At 24.3% G+C, this 23,209-nt stretch overlaps 3 protein-coding genes across 3 annotated transcripts; 2 read left to right on the plus strand and 1 right to left on the minus strand.

The window, feature by feature from the left end:
• Positions 1-4,287: 4,287 nt before the first annotated feature.
• Positions 4,288-13,199, minus strand: LOC128954962 (E3 ubiquitin-protein ligase LRSAM1-like). Its single transcript, XM_054300582.1, has 8 exons — positions 13,074-13,199; positions 12,492-12,734; positions 11,525-11,977; positions 9,121-9,162; positions 8,709-8,961; positions 8,009-8,268; positions 5,741-6,574; positions 4,288-4,407 (listed from the first exon to the last, which is right to left on the minus strand). The coding sequence occupies exons 1-8, from the start codon at positions 13,194-13,196 to the stop codon at positions 4,288-4,290; spliced, it is 2,328 nt and encodes a 775-aa protein (XP_054156557.1). The 5' UTR covers positions 13,197-13,199.
• A 2,134-nt stretch (positions 13,200-15,333) lies between these two features.
• On the plus strand, positions 15,334-16,619 carry LOC128955308 (splicing factor 3B subunit 6-like). The gene is made up of 4 exons (XM_054300970.1): positions 15,334-15,592; positions 15,715-15,833; positions 15,990-16,128; positions 16,423-16,619. The coding sequence occupies exons 1-4, from the start codon at positions 15,560-15,562 to the stop codon at positions 16,495-16,497; spliced, it is 366 nt and encodes a 121-aa protein (XP_054156945.1). The 5' UTR covers positions 15,334-15,559; the 3' UTR covers positions 16,498-16,619.
• Positions 16,620-19,215: 2,596 nt separating this feature from the next.
• LOC128954889 (acylamino-acid-releasing enzyme-like) lies at positions 19,216-22,524 on the plus strand. Its single transcript, XM_054300494.1, has 6 exons — positions 19,216-19,352; positions 19,446-19,486; positions 19,574-19,869; positions 19,966-20,337; positions 20,410-21,452; positions 21,871-22,524. The coding sequence occupies exons 1-6, from the start codon at positions 19,313-19,315 to the stop codon at positions 22,506-22,508; spliced, it is 2,430 nt and encodes an 809-aa protein (XP_054156469.1). The 5' UTR covers positions 19,216-19,312; the 3' UTR covers positions 22,509-22,524.
• The last annotated feature ends 685 nt before the right edge of the window (positions 22,525-23,209 follow it).

The raw sequence follows: 23,209 nt of genomic DNA on the forward strand, positions 1-23,209 counted from the left end.
TCGTTATGTAATTGAATAATAAATTAAAACAAATAATAATAAATAAGCTTTTGTTATTATTAATATAATTTTATTTTTATTTTTTTTGTATCTATTTGTTGTATGAATTTTTGTATTAATATTGTTATAGTATTATATAATTTTTTTTTCTACCGTATAATATGTTTGGTTTGTTTTTTTTCAAATAAGTTTTAATAATTTGATTAATAATTTTTTGTTGTTGAAATAACATAATAGATATTTAATATATATATATTTATAATAGATAATAGATAATAGTAAATGTAATGAAACTTTTATTTTTTACAATAAAATTAATTTTTACTTAATGTAAAATATTTATTATTTTTAACATGTTTGTTGTATATATATTTAATTATTAATTATAACATATTATTATTATAATAATAATTATTAATAATTATAATAATATTAATAATATTAATAATATTAATAATATTAATAATATTAATAATATTAATAATATTAATAATATTAATAATATTAATAATATTAATAATATTAATAATATTAATAATATTAATAATATTAATAATATTAATAATATTAATAATATTAATAATATTAATAATATTAATAATAATAATTATTATTTTTTTAAATTTTAATATAAATAATATACTATCAATACATTATTATACTGTTATAAGTTATAATAAATATTTTGGTAACTATTAAACATAATTTATAGATTATTTGTTTAAATTTTGATTTATTTTTTTTGATTTATTTTTTTTTAATTAAATTTATTTGTAATAATACATACTTTTAATAATATAGAAAATGATTTAATTACTTAAAATATTTTTTTTTTAAAACTTTTGTATAAATTTTTATTATCATAACATTTATTTTTAATAATAATTTATTAATAAATCACACCATTTTTGATGATCCAATAGATTATTTACAAATATATTTTAATTGTAAATAATAATTTATTTTAAAAAATAAATAAAAAATAACTTCAAAAAACATATGTATTTTATATATGATTTTATTAAACATAATTTTATTTATGATAAATAAGTTTTTTTTTAATTATTTTAGTTTCAAACAATACAATTGAAAACAACATTTTGTTAAATCAATCAAAAAAATATTATAAATTTTTAAATAATATAATAATTTATTTTTATAACATAAATATATTTTAGATAAATTTATTTTTTAATTATACACATAATTATTATTATTATATATATAATGTTATATCAAATTGTCGGTCAATTGTTGGCATTAATAGCCATTAGTCGTAGTAGTCTATCGATAATACCGCCGGTGCTGACCATCGCCACCAATACCGGCGATAATAAAAGCGGATCAATCAATGGTATCGTTGGCCAAAACGGCGATTTAGCAGCCGATGATAGCCGACCCTATCAGCGGCTGCTAATCAAACGTATGGTTCAACAGTACGGCATTGACACCGACATCGGTGACCACATGTCCGCCGAGGAGGCCGTAGATAATGGTTTACGTAACAAACGATATACAGATAGTATGTCGTCCTCATCGTCGTCGTCGTCGTCAACAATGATAACGACTATCAAACAGGCCATCACTGACCTGGTATTGAGGCCACTGTTGAATTGGCTCCGGGCTATCGATCAGCAAAGTTTACCGGAGCCGCTCAAACCCGTTGTCCAAATGATTATCCTATTTCTCTATACTGTTACCTAATCGTTCAATAGTTATTATTAAACTGTTTTTTAACGTATATAATAAATAAGATTAATTGATTTAATTTTAAAAAAATGGTTTGCAATTATTTTTATTTATTTTTTTGTTGTTGAAACATTTAATTATTTAAACATTATATATATTATATAACAATATACTACTATAATTAATAAAACTTTAAAAGAAATATAATTTTAAAATTATATATATATAATAAACTGTATAACTATTTAAAAAACTGTAACAATTATATTGTGTATGTTTATAAAAGTTTTTTTATAGATAAAATAGCCTATTAATATGCAGACTATTATTTTTTTTAATTTTATATATAAAATGGAAAAAAAGTAAAAAAAATTTTTTAATTTATTTGCTATAATGTTTCAATTGATTAATATACATATTTATATATAATAGTATAATATTAATATACATATTTAAAATCAACATTTGTATTTGTTTTATATCTTAAATTATTTTGACAATAAAAATAAATAATTTTTTTATTAGATTTAATTTATAATTTTTTTTTTAATTATTATTATTGTCAAAATTTATTATTTATAATATTTATATATATTATTATATATATATATATTAAACTATTGATTTGAAATTTTTATGAATGAAATTACTTAACGATTAGACATTAGACAAAAATTATTAGTTATTTTTTAAAAATTTATTATTTAAATTGTATAAAAAAACTGTAATTAACTAATAAATTATTAATGTATATGTTTTATAGAAACTTTAAAATTAAATAGTTAGTAAACACTAATAAAACTTTAATATAATAGTTTTATTTAACTATTTTATTATTATTTAAAAATTTTTTTTTAAATATAGACATAGTAAATTAATAAATTTTAATTATTTAATTTTATTATAATTTTAACTAACATTTGAATAATTAAATTAATAAACTATATTATTAGAGTTTTTATTTCAATCAATTATCTTATTAAACAAAATAAAAATTAATTAAGTAATACCTGTTTAGGATATTATTATTTTGTATAAATTAATTAATTATCTTTATTATGAAACTTTAGATTATGTTATTAATATGTATTTTTTTAAAAAAAATGTTTATAAAAATTATTAACTTAATAATACTTTTTTAAGTTAATAAATACAAGTTTAGTTTTGTTTTTTTTTTAATTTTCTAATATTATTTTCTAAACATTTGGAAAATTATATCAAAATTTTTAAAATTAATTTATTATTATATTTATTTCATTATATCATTGTAAAACTGATTTTTTAAACTGTAATTAAATAAAAATAATTAATCAATGTCATTTATTGAAACTTAATTTAGTTTAAACTATTAGAAAGTTAACTTTACTTAATTATATTTTTTTAAATTTAATTTTATGTGTATTATTATAATATAATTAATATTATTATTTTTCATTTTACTCTATTTTTCATATTATATAAAATTAATTAATTAGTTAATAATAAAAAATTTAATCAAAAATTATTAGACATTCAAAATTCAAAATTTAATTGAATTAATTGTTTTTATTTATATAAATTTATTAATTTTTTATAAATCAATGTTTTTTAAAACAAACAAATATATTTTTATATATAATCATAAAGTAATATTGTTTATTAACTGTGTATTCAACAATTAAAAAAATTAATTACTAATAATTTGGCTATAATTTTATTAATATTTTATTTTTTTTTTTAAATTTGTTTCTAAAGTTAGTTATGTACAATATTAATTATTATATTGAAATTATTATTAGTTTATTATTATTATTAGTTTATTATTATTATTAGTTTATTATTATTATTAGTTTATTATTATTATTAGTAGTTTAAATTATTAATATTTATGTTTGTTTAAAAAACTGTAATAAAATAAAAAACATTAACCAGTGTCATTTATTGATACCTAATTTTAAACTATTAGACAGTTCAATTTGTTTTATTAATTAATTTTTAATTTTATGTGATATAATATTATATTATAGTTTTATATTATAACTAAATTAATTAATTAATTAAAAAGTAATTATTTTAATCTTGTTTTTAAAAAAATATTAATAATTTAAATGAATTCATTTTTTGTTATAATTATTTTTATTTTTATAAATTAATCGTTTTTCAAACAAACAAACAAATATATATATATTTTATACAAATTTTTTTTATATATATACAATAATAAAGTAAAATATTGCAATTTATGTTTCAAAAAAAAACAAAACAAAAAATATCTAAACTTTATATATCATATTAAAAATTTTATACTAATATATATTATTAATATTATAACCACAATATGATAATATATTTATAATAATAATACTAATAATAATAATTGTGTATATAGTTTATAAATTATGTGATATGTTAGATATTATATAATCATTATTTTTTTTAAAAACTATAAATTAATAGATATATTAATTAATTAATTAATTATAATAATCACAAAAATATATATACTGTATATATTAAAAATGCATAAATAATTATTGAGTCATAAAAATATTTTTTTTTATTGTAAATTGTATTATTGTTATTATTTTTTTCTTGAAAAAAATAATTAATATTTTTTTTTTAGAAATTGACATTCAATTTGTCATCGATAAACACCCGACACAATGGACAGGTAGACACCAATAGAGCACAGGTATTACATGAACATACATGACCACAGGGCAGGAATACCACATTGCACTGTAAATTGTAGGAAAAAAATTAATAAATAAATAAATATATAATTATAATTATAATATTATAATAAATAGATTTATTTTTAACAATAACAAAAATAAATTAAAAATATTATAAATAAATAAAAAAATATTTACTATTAGTATATTAGTAATTAAATGTAGGAAAAAAATAGATAAATAATTATAATTATAATTTTAATTTAATCTTAAATATAATATTTTAATATTTAAAACAAAAATAATTTTAATTAAAAAAAATATTTACTATTAGTATAATGTAATAAAAATGTTATTTTATGTTTAATTTATTTTTTAACTTTAGTAATAATATTTAATAAAATTATTATTATTATTATAATTATTAAAAACTGTAAAACTTTAATTTAAGTACTTTTAATAATAATTTTTATAATTTAGTTAAATTATTAAAATTAGAGTATTGCTGATCATGATTTTATAAAAAAAAAATTAATTATATTACTAAATATTGTTTTTTTAAATAAAATTAATACAGGTTATTTTTTGTATTCATCAACTACTATTGTATATATATTAATTTAAATAAATAATTAAACTATTTTAAAACTAAATTTGTATTTTATAAAATTATTTTGTTAAAAAATAATTTTAAGTTTTTAATTATAATAATTATTAGTAATACAGTATTTGCTAAAAAAAAAATATTTAAAACTAATAATGGTTACCAAAAAAAATTGTTAGAAATTGTTTGGAAAAATTAATGATAAAAATAATTAATGATTTATTTATTTATTTCTAACACTAGTTTTTTACTATAATAAACAAAATTAAATTATTTAATCCGGGTTATCCCTATTTTGAACAGTTATCTAAACACACACATATAATACATACAAACACACACACACATACACACACACATACACACACACACATACATACACACATATACACACACATACACACACATACACACACATACACACACATACACACACATACACACACATACACACACATACACACACACATACATACACACATATACACACACATACACACACATACACACACATACACACACATACACACACATACACACACATACACACACACATACACACACATACACACACTTACACACACATACACACACATATACACACATACACAGACATACACACACACACATACACACACATACACACACATACACACACATACACACACATACACACACATACACACACATACACACACATACACACACATACACACACATACACACACACATACACACACATACACACACAAAACCCCATCCCTTCACCCAATTGTCTAAACAAATAACATACCATTAGTTCAAAACATATAACACATTCAGTCTGGCGCCAGATCTTGACATTAGCCAACTGTCCTATCGATGACAGGGTCTTATCGGCGCCGACAGTACCGACAGTTAAGTCGGATTCAGTCGGTGCTGTCGGTTCTATCAATAGTTCGCTGGCCGACAACAAATCGTCAACTACTGGTGCCGATGGCTGACCGGTAGCCATATCAGCGGCACCGGTAGTACATGATATTCCTAACTCGTCTAACTTATCCCGAATCAATTGACACAAATCGTAGTCATTGACGCCCAGCGCGAGTATATCTTCGGCCGACATGCCGTACAATCGGTCGTACGTTATATCCGCGAATAGTGTAACAAAATCGCCGATACGATCGCAATCCGAGTGGACAGTCGTCAACAATTGGACTAACCTATCGTCGCAGCCACCGATGTTCAACTGTTTCATCTGTACGCTAAACGGCTGTCTTTCCATTAGGCACTGGTATTGTCGTAACCAAAACTCCTGGTCATTGGCCGCCGCCGACGCCGTGGCCTCCGATACACCCGTCGTTGTCGACTCGAACCGTCTTCTCTCGATTTCCAACACCCGATCCCTTAACTGTTGATCTCTCGCCCGCTTCTGTGCCAACAATTTAGCTAAAACTGCGGCCAATTGGCGCCTTTGTTGGCCAATATCCGTCAATATCGTGTCCAATCGGTCATCTTTTTTGGCCATCTCGGCAGTGGTCAACTGTAGCAATTCCTGTTCGACTACGGCTATCTGTGCGGTCAACTGTCGGCTACGGTAGTCCCGGGAGTGTTGGAGGGCTTCAAATGCCTGGCGTTGTAAATGTTCCTTAAAATTAAAAACAAAAAAATATTTAAAAATTTAGTTTTATTTTTTAAATTTTATTAAACAAAATATTTTTTTTATATATATATAATGTTATTAAAAAAAATAATTATTAAACTGTAATATCATATATAGTGTACTTATTTTTAAAATAATTAGCAATTATTATTAGTACCGGTAATACTAGACTAACATTTTTATATATATATAAAAATATTTTTTAATTTAATATCGTAATTATAATTGTTTTTAATTATTATTTATTAAAAAAAAAATAAAATTAATGTAAAATTATTATAAACTATTTAAATCATAATTATAGTAAAACTATAGTTTTATAATAATTGAAATTTTTGTTTAAAATTTTTTTTGGATAACAATTGATGATATAATTATTAAATATTATGTTATATTTTTTAAGTATTAGTTTAGTTATTTATATATATATATTTAATTAACTATAATAATAATTATTAATTAATTTATGTTTAATATTTTATTTTATTAAAATTTTCTTTATAGTTGTTTTGTTTAAAAAATTATAAATAAACTGTAAATCTTTAATAATGTAGTATTATATGGATATAATAAATATAAAAATACAATTTTAATTGAGCTTGAACAAATGATATCTTACTTATTTAAATAATTATTTTTTTTTTAAAATCATAAAATAAATAAAATTTTTGGTTTATAGTAATACTCTATATATAAATAAATTATTAACTAATGATAACTTTTATTAAGATTATAAACTGTAAAATCCCAACAAAATTTTAGTAAAAACTATAAAAATAATTTTAGTAAATATTATTTTTTAAAAATAGCTTAATAGTAAATAAATTTAGTATCAATTTTTTTTAAATAAAAAAATAAATACAATATATTATACAATAAATTTATTGTTAATTTAATAATAATTAGTTTTAATGACTATACCACTAAAAAAATTATTATTTTTTTAAATACTTCTAATTTTTAAATTATAAAAATATATATTAATAAATACAATAAACTTATTGTATATTTTTAATAATACTAAATGGTTTTAATAACTATACCATAATTTTTTTTTTAAAAATATAATTCCTATTTAACCGGGGTAATTCTAATTTAGTATCAAATTTTTTTAAATAAAAAAAATAAATACTTTATATTTTTAATAATAATTAGTTTTAATGACTATACTATAAAAAAATTATTTGTTTTTTAAATATTTATAATTTTTTTAATAAGTAAACACCACTACCACCACTACCACCACTACCACCACTACCACCACTACCACCACTACCACCACTACCACCACTACCACCACTACCACCACTACCACCACTACCACCACTACCACCACTACCACCACTACCACCACTACCACCACTACCACTAACACTACCACTACCAGTAACTACCTGTCCATTAATTTTTTACACATACCTGTTCACCGATATGTTTGCGTCGTTCCGTTTGATTATATTCCCGAAGTTCATCGGTCAGTGCCAATGCCTTGGACTCTCTGAGCAACATTTCCTCCATTGCCAACAATATTGTACCCTTTTTGACCACTATTTCGCTATCGTATCTCAACATATGATCCATTAGTTGTCGTTCATCCCTTTCCATGGCATCCAATTGATTGCGGTGTCTGTCCTCCCAATTGTTCAAACTGTCCAACAATTGTTTGGAATGTCTGTCAACTAATTAAATTATAATTAAAAAATTATTTTTATAATTATTTTTAAATTTTTAACTAATATAACCCCCCCAAAAAATTTTTTGTTTAATAATATTTGACTATCAAAACTGATTTCACATTTTAAATAATGTTTAAACTAACAAAAAATTAATTTTATATATAAATGTAAAAAATATATTCAGAAAAATATAATTTATAGCAAAAAAAAATTCTATAAATTAATAACACATTTATATCTATATATATATTATTAAATTTGAAAAAAATAAATAACAAACAATTTATTTTAAAAATTATAACTTTTTTGTTATATCAATAAGTAAACTAAACTTTTTTTGTTGATTTTTTTAAAAATTAATTTTTAAAAGTATTTTTTCACCTAGCTTAATTAATTTATAATTATTTAATTAGCTAATTAAATACATTATGTGGGATACATACGCTCACATATACTATTCAATAGCGACTGGCGATCCCTGTCCTTCTGGCGCTGGCGGCTATGAATATCAGCCGATCGTTGCCTATCGTCTAACCATAACTGGGATAACAGTCCACGCTTTTTGTCGGTAATGTACTGATCGGTAGTACCACCGACACCGGCACTGACACCACTACCGCCTCCCAGAGCACCGTTAGTCTCAATATTGGTATGAAATTGTTTTTCCCAATCGAGTAATGCTTTTTTCTTTTGGTCCTAAAAAAAGTTTATTTTACACAACAAAATAAATATTATTATTATTATATAGAAATATTTTAGATAAAAGTTTTATTATAATTTTTTTTATATATAAAAAATTATCTAATAATTGCATTGATTTTATATTATTATTAATTAATTATTAATAATACGTGCCTTTAAAATGTGATAATTTTTGTAATCGATTGGTGATTGAGCCTATGATTTAGTATATATATATATATATATATTGAGTGCAAATATAATTTAAAAAAAATAATTAAAATATAATGTGAAAAATATATATACAATAATAATAATAATTGTGATAATAATTATTGTGTAAATATCTAATATATAATTTATAATAATTTATAAAAATTATTTTTCAAATAATAATAATAATAGAAAAATAAAAAATAGTATCATAAATATTATTAATATTTTTCGACAACAAAAAAATTGTAATTATTAATATCAAAAAAAATAATTATAAAAAAATTAGTATAATTTATTTTAACAAAAAAATTAAGTATGCATGCTTGCTTAATAATTTATTTATTTATTTATAAAAAAAAATTAGTATTTGATTATAATTTTTTTTTATAAATATGCAAATATTATATATATATTATATTTGCTATAAACATGTATTTATTTTTATATACATATATTTTGTAACAAATTTTTTTTTGTATACATTAGTTAACACACATATGTGTTTGTGTTATATAATACATGTGTTATTTAATACACATTTTGTCACTTATATAAGTTAAACAACTTTTTAAAAAAAAACTCAAAAAATTTAGTAAAGATAACAAAATAAATAACTTAAGTATAGTGTCTAATATCCTCTCTCTCTCTCTCTCTCTTTCTTTCTCTCTCTCTCTCTCTTTCTCTCTCTCTCTCTCTCTCTCTCTCTCTTTCTCTCTCTATCTAAAAAAATAGATATTTATTTTTTTTTGTTGGGGAAAGTTGTGTCGGGGTTTTAGTCTATAAATATAGCACTAATCCAGTGCTGATTGAAACACTTTTTTTAACAAAATAAATATAAATAAATTATTTTTAATATATTTATATTTATTTATTAAGGATGCGCTCCATTTCATAGTAAGTTTTATAATAATACTATACTAATAGTTATGTTTGCCAACAAATAATTGATTTTAGTTTTAAAAAAAATAAAACAAAAATTATAAATAAATTAAAATATATTACAACTATATTTAATATATATATATAACTTATATATATATATATATAATGATAATAATTATAATAATAGCAAACTATGTATAGAAAATGTTAATATAATGTATATATATATATCTTTATATTTCACTCATCACTACTACTACTACTACTACTACTACTACTACTACTACTATACTGAAAGTGTCACTTAATTTTGTATTTCATAACTATTTTTAGTGGGATTTTGTGGATCAGATTTCAACCAACAAAAAAAACATAATATAATACAACAATACTTTTGGTTAGTACAGTATAAATGTATTAATAATATTAATAATAATATTATGTATTATAATATTAGTGTAGATTTATTTGATAATTTACATTCAATTTGCCAAAAAAAATATATAACTTAATAATTAATATAGTTTTTTAAAAAATAGATTATTTTTTTCTATTATTAATATATGGTAATTATTAATATATGGTATCTAAATAGTATATACAGTATATATACTGTACTAAACAAAAAATATATTAAATAAATATTATTGATTAAAAATTATATTGTTAGGCAATATTTCAATACTTCTATATTTATAATATATATATATATATTTAATTATATTATGAAATAATAATAAAAATTAATAATAAATGAGTTTTTACACACACACTAATATAAATTTTAAGTTTATATATTATTAAAATTATATATATATATATACAGTATATATCAGTTAGTAATTGGTACTGGTATACTTACTAATATTTAATGTATTGAATATAATTTATTAATACAATATATATCGATTTTTTTTATTCATCTAAATAATAATAATAACAATACTAATGATAATGATAATAACAATAGTAATAATAATAATAATAATAAATAGCAAATTGCAAATTGCAAATACAGTATATTACTGTATAATAATAAATTTATTGCTATTAAAAGTTAAATTTCATTAAATATCATAACTCGTATGCAATTATTATTATATGCCGTATATATATATATATATATAATTTATATTATCGTTTAAATATTATACACACAAAAAATCAATAGCAAACAAATAAAAATAATAATAATAATAATATCGTACATGTATATTGACTATCACAAAAAAAATAATAATAATAAAGTTTTATTATTATTTTTTTTAAAAAAAAATATATCAATATATTTACTAATTATTTTTTTATCTAACAAAAAAAACTTTTAGAAAAAGTTTTTATTGTTTGTTGTATTGTATAGATATATAAATAAAATTTAATTATAAGTATAATAGACACCAATAAACTAAATAAAACTTTATATATATATATATGAATATAATGGATAATAATAATAATAAAAATAATAATAAAAACATACGTCTATTGAATCGACTATATCTGTAGTATCACTACCATTGGTATCATCAGGTGATGGCAGTAATAGGTTGTCATCATTGTCATCATCATCAGCACCGGTACTACCGTTACCATAATAATCGATATGTTCATTGCTATTACTATGCATTTTGTTGTTGTTGGCCAGATATGCACGGATGGCCTGCAATCCCCGATGACAGACACCGGGATCGGGCGATTCCATGGGACAGCCGTCCAATTGCAACGATTTCAATTGCCTCAGCCGTAACAATGACCCGGGTAGTTCCCGTAGGTGATTGTCGCCAATGTCCAGACAAGTCAGACCCGCTAATCGGGTAATACAATCGGGTAGTTCAGCGAAACGGTTGTCGCGTATGGACAGTATTTTCAGTGCCGTTAGTTCGGCCAATGTATCGGGCAATTGGCTTAACTGGTTATGACTTAGATATAGTTCCTGTTTTTTATTAGTAGTACCGGTAGTTGTATAATGAAAATGACAAAAAAAAATAATTATTTAAATATATGTTAAAAAAAATAATTTATTTATTTTTTGGTATCAATTCATTCAAAAAAACATATTGAAAAATATGAATATTTTTTTTAATAATCTTAAATAAATAACTTATTTGTTGATAAAAAAATTAGTAGTAATAGTAATTATATATTGAAATAATTATCAATTGATTTTTTAAAACTAAAACAAAAAAATAATAATAAATTGCACTAAAAAAATAGTATTTAAATATATAACTAAAATTAAAGTGTTAGATAGAAAAAAACATTTAAAAACAATTATTTAGCATGCTAATTAATTTAATAATAATAAAATTACATTATATAATAAAAAATTAAAAATATCTAATAATAATAATAATAATATACATATATAAATTAACATGCTTAATTTTGTTTTCAAAAATAATTAAAATATATATTTTTTAATAATAAAAAAAATAAAATTAACAAACTTTTAACTGTTTGAGTTGAGCAATATTTTTGCCGATACTGGCCAGACGATTGTTGGACAAGTGTAACGATCGGACAGCGGACATGTACTGTAAGCTACCGGTGCCGCCAAACTCGGTCAATAGGTTATCATCGAAACGGCAATCAGTTTTACCATAGATTTTGATTGTCGTTATTATTGTCGGTGTAATACAAGCCAATTGGCAACCGTTTAGGTCGAGTATGGGCTCCGGGTCTGACTGGCTCTGGTAGTTCATTATCATATCATTAGTATACAGTAAAGTACAAGTAGTAGGAGTAGTAGTAGTTGAAGATCAGTCCGATTAATATAAAAATAGTTATATTTATAATGAAAAATAATAACAACTTTTTTTTGTTAATATCTTATAATAAGATTTTTTGTTTTATTACAAATAATTTTTTTTGTCTAAATATAAAAATAGTTATTTAAAAAATAGAAAAACTTTTTTTTTGTTAATATTTTGTAATAAGATTTTTTAAATATTTATTTTCAAATAATTTTATTTTATTTTATTTTTTTAGGTCTAAAATATTTAGTGAGAAAATAATAATAAAATAATTACCAAAACTAGCCGTTTATCGACTTTACGTCTAATATAATCATTGCTATTGTTGTCGTCGACATCAATGGTTAGGTTGTTATCTTTGGTTTGGCTTTTTTGGATCAGTTTCTTCAAGAATGACATTTAATTTTTAGTTTTTATTTTTTTAAATAAATAAATTTTTTCAATTTATTTTGTTTTAAATGTTAATATTAATAATAAATTGTTTATTTATTTAAGGCGTTTAAAAAAAATATTTATTACATAATTATTATTATTATTGCACTTGGTTATTTTTTTAAAAAAATAATAATAATAAATATGATCTAGTTAATAATTATTTAAAAAAATAATAAACTTTTTTTGTTACATTGATGTTGAATTTATTTAATATTGAAAAAAATTAAATGTAAAATATTATTATTAATTAAAAGTTTTATTTATTTTATTATTTTTTTAGTAGTTTTGAATTATTACACAAAAAAACTAAAAATTTTTTTAGTTCACATATGATATGTTTGTTTGTATTTATTTTTTACTGTAAAATAGTTTTTTGAAATTTTTTATATATATATTTGACGACAAATATTTAATTAACTAAAAAAAAAAAAATTTTCATTTCAACAAAACATATGATACAACAAAAATATTTTTCAAGTTATCATAACTACAATGTATTTGAGTATTATATCTATTATATCCATCAATGAGACACTTATTTTATCTCAAAAAAATTTTTCAACACAAATGTGTTGTAAATATATATATATATATATATATATAGTATAGGAATATATATATATACTAAACAAATGTGTTATTCAAATGTATGATCAAAATATATATCACATATATATATATATATGATATGACATAACAGTTATGTTATATATATATATAAATAAATACCAAGTGTTGGGTTGTCTTATAAAAAAAAAATTCACACAAAAAAAACTAATTATATATATTTTTGTTGTCACTTAACACACATAACATTGCGTATACCAGTGTTTGCCAAAACAAAATGCAATGTATATATTGATAAGGCGTTGTTCACATATTACGTTCGCACTTTTTAAGAAATCTAGACCCCCTCCCTCCCCCCTATGTTCGCAATTGTTCGCATGTAGTCATTTAAAAAAATAATTACGTTCGCTTATCCTTAACAGCTACCCCTCCCCCCCCACCACAAGAAATAAGATATTATCTAAATGCGAACGTTCTTAAAGTCTCTACCCCTCCCCTACCCCTCGTTCGCAAAAGTTCGCTTTAGCTAACCCCCCCCCTCCCCTCAAGTGCGAACGTAATATGTGAACCACGCCTAATAATATTGTTGTTGTTGTTGTGGTAGGCGTTGTATATCTATATGTATATAAAATTTTCTCTCAAAAAAATATTTAGGAAATATTCCCGAGAAATTTTCCCCACATTGTATATACTGTATATATAATGTACTGTATATATATATTCTACTGTATATTCCATATATTAATTAAATGTTTTTTTATTTTAGTTAAATTTTCTAGAAATAAAAAAGTTAATTAATAATTTTAATCTAAATATTGCATAATTTTTTTTAAATAGTATATTTTTAAACAAATTTTTTTTTTAAATAGTTAAAAATTAATAACATTAGCATTTATTATTATTATTCATATCCAAAAAAATATAATTTTACAATATTTATTTTATATTGATAAAATTTATAATAAACATTTTAAAAACATAAAAAAAATTTCTGATAATTTTACATTATTTAATACTTTAATTTTAACATAACCTAAATTTTAGCTAAACATAAATGACATAAATAATAATAATGTTTAGAAATTATAGTTAAAAAAATAAATTTGTCTATTAATAATAATAAATAAATAAATTGATAATTATAAAAAAAACAAAATTGTTATTTAAAAAATAAATATCATCTAGGACAATTTGATGTATATATAAAAAAATATAATAAATTTTTAAAAAATAGAAAATAATTATTAAATTATATTAAATAATAATAAATATATTTAACTTATATAACCCGTAACGACATCTACACACATATATAGATAGATAGAGATATAAACTCAGTGTACTATACATACATCGGACACATGTTATAACATTAAACGCTATAGAGTGGGCGGAGCTTAGCTATACACACACATACACAGTAAACACAATATATGTGTGTTTGTTATATTGAATAGTAATCTATGTGTTTAAGATATGTAGTGCATATCATGTATCATAAAACCTGTACATTATAATAGCAATAGTACAACAGTACAACACTAGCTTAACGTTTAGTTTATGTATTAAATAGTGTTAACTATTAGTATTCCAAACAATACGCTAGTGTTGTATGTGTTGTTTGTTTTGACACACGTTTTGTTTATTATTATTACTATTTTGTTGACCACTGTATAGTAGCCGCCGATTAGTCTCCCGTATTATTATTACCGTTTAGTGGACAGTCCTCTCACTGACCTACCGGTGCGTCCATTACAAAGATGGCTATGCAAGCGCTGCAAAAGAAGTCTAACGTAAGTTTGTTGTGGCCATAAATCACTGGCCACCACCCGATACGGGTTGGCCATCAATTTGATCCTCTATTTTATCCTATTTCATGTCCACTACCGACGCCTCCGCCGCTGGCCGACGACAGGTTCGGCTGCCGCCCGAAGTCAATCGTATACTATACGTCCGAAACTTGCCGTACAAGATTACCGGCGAAGAAATGTACGATATTTTCGGCAAATTCGGTGCCATTCGTCAGATAAGACTGTAAGTGTATCGATCGGTCGGTCGGTCCCGTCGGCCGATCGCTAGTTTCGTGGCCACCAATTGGTCTATTAACTGATTGATTGATTGTTAACTAAATTTATGTTTTTTTTTATTGTCTATTTTTTGTTATGTCTGGCCACTCATTCATTCAATCAGCGGTAATACACAGGAAACAAAAGGTACGGCATTTGTTGTCTATGAAGATATCTTCGACGCCAAGAATGCTTGCGACCACTTATCCGGGTTTAATGTCTGCAATAGATATCTGGTTGTACTCTACTATCAGACCAATCGGGTATTTATTTTTGTTTTTCGGGTGATATCATCAGTGTTTATATGATGTTATTATTATTGGCCACCAATTGATTGATTGATTGATTGAAATTAATTATCTGTTATTTTTTTGTTGTTTGTTGTTTGAGATAATAATAATAATAATGTGTCTAAACATTACTAAATTACTAGTAGTTATAGTGTTTAACAATTTTTTTATTATTATTATTGAACTACCAATCAATCAATCAATCAATCAATTAGTTGATCCAATAGTATTAAACAATATTATTATTATTATTTTACTACTAAACAGGCGTTCAAACAGCTAAACACCGACAAAAAGTTTGAAGAGATGGAAGAAGTGAAGAAAAAATTTAATGTCACCTAAAAATTATTATTAGTTTTTTAATACCACTCTTTCATTGATCGATATTATTATATCACAACAATTGGTCCACCAATTGATGAATTAATGTGTGTGTCTACAAGAAACACATCCATTGACAACAACATTATCATTATATATATATATATATTTATTTATTATTGTAATAATAATAATAATAAAAGAAAACTTTTAATTATTAACTAATTATTTCATTTGATTGTATTTTTTTAAAAAATAAATAATTTCATTATTAATATTATAATTTTATTACTGATATGAAATCATAATAATATTACAATATATGTCTAATTATATATATATATATATATATATATTAAAAATTTTTATCATCATCATTTACTATATATTATTATTAAATTAAATTAATAAATAAATAATAATAATTTTTTTTAATTGTTATAAATTTATTTCTAAATATTGTTCTGTTTTATCAAAATTTATCCATGAACCATTATATTTATATCATTTTTTTTAACTAATAAAATAAAAACATTTTTTTTAAATATATAATTTATAAGTCAAAGTGAAATATTATCTATAAATATAATAAATAAAAATTTTTATAATAAATAAAGTCTTTATTATTAGTTTATAATATTGTGATATCAATTCAATGAATTATTTATCAAAAAAAAAAAATATTTATTAAAACTTATTATACATACAGTGATTAAAAACTTATTTTTTGTGTGTCTATCAGTATATCATGTAATAGTAAGGGTAGCGTTGAATTAGACATAAACAAAATAGCATTACCAAAACCAATAAAAAATAAACTGTATTAATAAATAGTAATCATAATTAAAAAATTATTAAGAAATTAATAAAGACATACAAATTTTAATAATAATAATCTAAAAAAAATCTAATAACTATTATAACAATAATAGGAAAACATTACCTTTAAAATAAAAAAAAATAAAAAAATCAGAAAAAATATAAAAATCGGAAAAAATCATTTCTATTAAATTTTAAATAAACTATGATGCTGAATTATAATTTATTATATAATGTAATTTTAATCAAATATTTTATTTATTTTAAAAAATATTAATATTTTAATTTTAGTTTTTAAGTTTTTTGATATTTTTGTAAAAAATCACATTTTTATCAAAGAACATTAATTTACGTTTCTTAAAATTAGATTTAAAATATATAATTGTTAATAAGATAATAAATCATTATTAATTAAAAAATTTTACTATAAAATTTTATAGAAATCATTTAGTTTAAAAGTAAAATAATTGACAATTATTAAGAAATAACAAAAGTATTTTTAAAAATGCAATTTACATAATTATTTATAATTGAAAAGTAAAATTAACTTAAGATCTGATAATAAATATTTTAAATTTTGTTTATAGTTAAAAATAGACATTATGATGGCATATTAATAGAACATATAAAATTTTATTATTTAATACATATATTTTATAAACTATTTTTGAATAATTTAAATTATATGTAAAAAAGTAATTTTTATTTTTATATTTACTATTTGCATATTATTTAAGTTTTAATATAAAAATAATGTTATTTTCAATTATTTTATATATAGTTTTATTATTGTTGTTATCTACATTACTTAATATATGTTTATTTATTTCTTTATAAAATTTTTCATTTTATATTACAGTAGTTTAATTTTGTTTAGTTGGCCACTCTTTTTTTAATACTTAGCACTGTCAAAGCTAGTGTAGCTTTATTGTGTATAAAGTGACGTCAGATGTAGAGGTAAAATCAACGCCTGTCTGATTGGTTAGTGATATATTGGTGTCTATAGACTTATATATAGACTCAAGTCATTAGCAGGGTTTTAAGAAAATAAATGCCTGCCCTGGAAATGCCCATATAGATGCCATAAATGCCTGGCATTTTGGGCATCTATTTTATTTGCCTGCCAATTTAAATTGCTAAAAAGCTACTATATTTATAAAAATAATGTAATTTAGTGTTTTAACGTGTTAATTAAATTTACAATTAATTTACTTATTTTCATTGATATTACCTTTTAATTAAAGGTATACAAAACAAAAATACAAGCAAATATATTATAAAAACAATGTTTTATAAATAAATTAATAATATAAAATTAAAATTATAGGTGTCACCACCTGAAAATAGATGCCCAGGGCATGGCAGACGCAGGGCAGGCATTTGGCAAAATTGGCATCTATTGTTTATGCCTGCCATTTTTAAAACCCTGGTCATTAGACATTTTTTAGTGATAACTTTTTTTTATTAAAAAAAATATTTTTTTTTGTTCAACATTTTAATAAAACCAAACAAACAAAAATAGTTATAAACATATATTTATAATTTATAACTAAATGATAATAACTTTTTTTTTAAATAAAAAAAAATTATATCAAATTATAAGTGGATATTTTTTTTAAAATATAAATATTTATAAAAAAAATTATATATTAATATAAATTTTAAAAAAATATATATACATTAATTAATATCAATCACTACTACATATTGTATATACTTGTAGTTACTATTAATAATTAAATTATAATTAATTAATTAATACCATTAATCTATTGGCAAATCTATTGTTTGCATTGCAATAGTATTATAATATAATAATAATAATAATACTGTAATAAACTGTAATAACAAACAAAAAAAAACAAAACATTATTATTATTATTATTATTATTATTATTATTATTATTATTATTATTGAATACACTGTTTGTTTAAGTTATTATTATTTACCGAAAATTATTTCGCGTCTATTAAGTACTGGCCATTCGGGCGGTTAAAAACAATCGGTAAAACGACAATGTCCACCACTGCAGTTATCGGCGACCAATATGTTAACGGTAAGTGTGTTTATAGCGGTTGGTTATGTTGGCCAACACTCCCGCGTGATTTCATATTGTGATGTCCTCTCATTTGATTGATTGATTGATTAGACACTACTTCGGTAATCACTGCCGATGGACGTACTCTTGAGGTAATAGTTTATATCATATATATCCTATATATATATATATATATATATGAATTGTTGACCAAAAATTTTTACCGATCTGTTAAATAGTTGGACCAATTGGCCGATTTGTATCGGTCGGAGGCAAGCAAACCGATTCCCGTTGCCGGTCGGCTTAGCAGCCTAGCAGGTGATGGTCAGCAGCAGCAGCCGACCGATAATAGTAGTCTCAACCGACAACAACAACAACAACAACTATCGTTGACTATTGACTGGAAAGTACGTGATTTGGATCGCATGGAACCGACCCGACACGCGACCCAACATTTATTGAAATTGACAGCCGATGGCCAACACTGTAAACGATTGACACCAGCTATCGGCCAACCCGTAGACGTGACCAATGAGTAAGAACTACTACTACTACTAGCACTTGTAGTCAGTATACACGCGTGCGGACACATGTTGTTTATAACCGATAATTATTTTGTTGTTGTGTTTAGAGCGGCGACCGTATTGGCCACTAGTGGCGACCCGAGTAGTCGTCGTCGTCTTCGGGCAGTTATACGCAACGGTGCCAAAGATCCACAATCGCCGACAAAACCGAAACAATGGCTTGAAATCTGGGATCAGTCGACTAGACTGAAGTCATTGGATCTGAACGAAGTGGACGAACATTTGTCAATTGTTTCCGGCCAAGAGTTTACAAGTTTTCAATGGTCGCCAACTGGTCGCCGACTACTATATACGGCTCAATATAAGCCGCCGAAAGCCCAGTCGTTCTACAAGAAGTTGGCGGCGAAGCCTAAGAGTGACGATTCCGCCGCCGGCAGTAAAGTGTCTACCGATACCAGGGGTCAGGAGTTTGTCTACAGGTTTTTTTTGGGATCTCTTATTAATTAATACCTGTCCTCTAACTCCTCTAATTATTTTTTTATTGTCCACAGAGACGACTGGGGAGAACTGTACGATGGGGTCAGTCATACGGTTGTAGCCATTCTGGACACGGATGCCGACTATAAGATACGTGTCATCCAAATGGACGGCTATTCTCTGGGTCAGCCATTTTGGATCGGAAACACTGGCGACGATAGGATCGGATTTGTCGGATGGGTTGAACAGCCGCGACGATTGGGTCTAACCTATTGTCCGAATCGGTTGAGCGGTATATTTACTGTTGATCTGACGGCCACTACTACTACTGACGGAACTACTATTGATGCAAAACCTGAACTGATTTGCGGTCTGAATAAACTGTGTGTCAAAGATCCGCGTATCGCACCCGACGGCCAATCGTTTGTCTACTTGGAGAACGACAGCGGCGGTCCACATCATACGGCCACTCGATTACGGCGCTACGATTTTCTAACCGAATCGATCGAAACTATAATCGACGACAACGGTAAACGCGAGATAGTCACGGACACCGATGACGACGGTAATCGTCGATATAGCGATCAATTGGCGGCACTATTTTTGAACGCACTGCCCGTAAAATGCTTCTTCGAATCGGGCAAACATTTAGTGGTCAACTGTTTAACCGAACTAAACTTAGTACTCTGTTTGGTAGATATCGCTACCAAACAGTGGACGCCAATTCAATTTCCGCTGCCATCGGCCGAACTCATTGACCTAAGCCATGATATCTCGGTTGTTGTCGGTTCGGCGGTCAACGTTAGGCCCAATGTATTTGTCGGCCGACTCAATGTTGGCGTTAAAAATTCAGTTACCGTCCAATGGCTAGAATTGACCGATGAATCGGATAATAGAAAATCGTTGGCCACTGAGTTAACGTACAACAACTACTGGCTGCCCAGTGCTGACGATCCGTCCAAATTGATTACCGCTATTCTGGTCAGTCCTATTGCAGTGGCAACGAAACCCGCGCCGACTATACTTTGGCCGCACGGCGGCCCTCATTCTGTGATCTATAATTGTTTTGCAATATATCCGTTACTATTCGCCAGACTTGGATTCAAGACATTATTAGGTCTGTCCTCGAGAGTGAGTGAGTGAGAGTCAGAGTGAGTGAGAGTCAGAGTGAGAGAGAGAGAGAGTCAGTGAGAGAGGGAGAGAGAGAGAGTGTGAGAGAGAGAGAGAGAGTCAGAGTGAGAGAGAGAGTCAGTGAGAGAGAGAGAGAGAGTGAGGGAGAGAGAGAGAGAGAGAGAGAGTCAGAGTGAGAGAGAGAGAGAGATTGAGAGAGAGAGAGTCAGAGAGAGAGTCAGAGTGAGAGAGAGAGAGAGATTGAGAGAGAGAGAGTCAGAGTGAGAGAGAAAGAGTGGGTGAGTGAGTGAGTGAGTGAGTTAGTGAGTTAGTGAGTTAGTGAGTTAGTGAGTGAGTGTGTGATAGAGAGATAATTGATGTTATAATTAAAAACAAAAATTTTTATTATTATTATTATTATTCAGTCAACTATAGAGGATCTCTAGGAGTTGATCGACAGTATGTCGACGACCTGACCGGTAATGTCGGCGACAATGATGTCAAAGATTGTATCAAATGTCTGGAATACTTATCCGACGAAAAACAATCGCTAGTCGACATCAATGGTCTCGTCCTATTTGGCGGATCTCACGGCGGTTTTCTGGTCACTCATCTAAGCGGTCAATACTCGAATGACTGGAATTTCCGGTCGTGTGTTACCAGAAATCCCGTCATCGATATATCGGTTATGAAAGATATCAGCGATATTCCCGACTGGTGTTACTGCGAATCGTTTGGTACCGACACCGCCGCCGCCGCCGCTGCCGACGGTGACCACGATTTTGCTAAACAGCCGCCAACCGGTGACCAGTTGCGTGTAATGTTCGATCGATCACCGATTCGATGGGTGGCCAGTGTACGTGCGCCGACACTTTTGCTACTCGGACGCCGCGATCGACGGGTACCGTACACGCAGGGTATGCGTTGGTATCAGCTATTGCGAGCCCGTGGTGTGACCACCCGGTGCCACCTATACGATGATTGTCATTCACTCGGTAAGGTTGATGTCGACTCGGATGTGTTCATACATACAGCTGTTTGGATACTCAAACATTTGAATTAATGTTTTACTTATAATAGCGATAATTGTTATATAAATTTCAAAAAAAAAAAATAATTGAAATTTTTGTCTTATTTTTTTTTATTGATAATATAAATATTTTATACAATTTAAATGTATTTTCAACAATAAAAAATTAATAATAATAATAATAAAGTTAATAAAATTAATTCATTTTAAATATAAATAATTATTAGAAAATAAATTTATTTGTTATTTATAAGACATATATTTGTATTAAAAAAATTTTTAAGAAAATTAATTTTTTTATTTTATTTATTTAGCCAAACATAATATTTTTAGACAAATCACAATTGTATTGATTATTATTAGTAATAAACTTTTTAGTCGAACAATAATAGCATCTAGCTGAATTATCTTCGAAAAATTCCATTGAAATTCGATCTTCATGCATGATAGACATTAGATTTTCAAATGATTCATGGTCATTGTCAATTCTATAACATTCTATTCTAGATGATTCATCAATTATAAAATCATCATAATGATTAAAATCATCATATCTAGCTTGATTAGTTTCTTTTAATAGTTTACTATGCTGACAATGACATTGACCATTATATACACTAACACATTTATTATTAGAATCGTATTGACATGCTCTATTAGTTTGTCTATGTTCATAATCATAATTAATATCGGAAATGATACTAATAGTAATTTTTGTAGCAATATTATTTTTA

The sequence above is a fragment of the Oppia nitens genome, unplaced genomic scaffold (genome assembly GCF_028296485.1).
Source record: "Oppia nitens isolate AA-2021 unplaced genomic scaffold, nextdenovo-longstitch-racon4-pilon3 scaffold2_pilon_pilon_pilon, whole genome shotgun sequence".
NCBI lineage: Eukaryota > Metazoa > Arthropoda > Arachnida > Sarcoptiformes > Oppiidae > Oppia > Oppia nitens.

Coding starts and splice junctions, on each gene's coding strand:
- LOC128954962 (XM_054300582.1), bottom strand. CDS start 13,196: ATGTCATTCTTGAAGAAACTGATCCAAAAAAGCCAAACCAAAGATAAC. Junction 6,575..8,008: donor GCAAACATATCGGTGAACAG/GTATGTGTAAAA, acceptor TTTAATTTTAAG/GAACATTTACAACGCCAGGC. Junction 4,408..5,740: donor TTATATGTTTTGAACTAATG/GTATGTTATTTG, acceptor TACAATTTACAG/TGCAATGTGGTATTCCTGCC.
- LOC128955308 (XM_054300970.1), top strand. CDS start 15,560: ATGGCTATGCAAGCGCTGCAAAAGAAGTCTAAC. Junction 15,593..15,714: donor CGCTGCAAAAGAAGTCTAAC/GTAAGTTTGTTG, acceptor GGCCGACGACAG/GTTCGGCTGCCGCCCGAAGT. Junction 16,129..16,422: donor TCTACTATCAGACCAATCGG/GTATTTATTTTT, acceptor ACTACTAAACAG/GCGTTCAAACAGCTAAACAC.
- LOC128954889 (XM_054300494.1), top strand. CDS start 19,313: ATGTCCACCACTGCAGTTATCGGCGACCAATATGTTAACG. Junction 20,338..20,409: donor GGTCAGGAGTTTGTCTACAG/GTTTTTTTTGGG, acceptor TATTGTCCACAG/AGACGACTGGGGAGAACTGT. Junction 21,453..21,870: donor TGGATTCAAGACATTATTAG/GTCTGTCCTCGA, acceptor ATTATTATTCAG/TCAACTATAGAGGATCTCTA.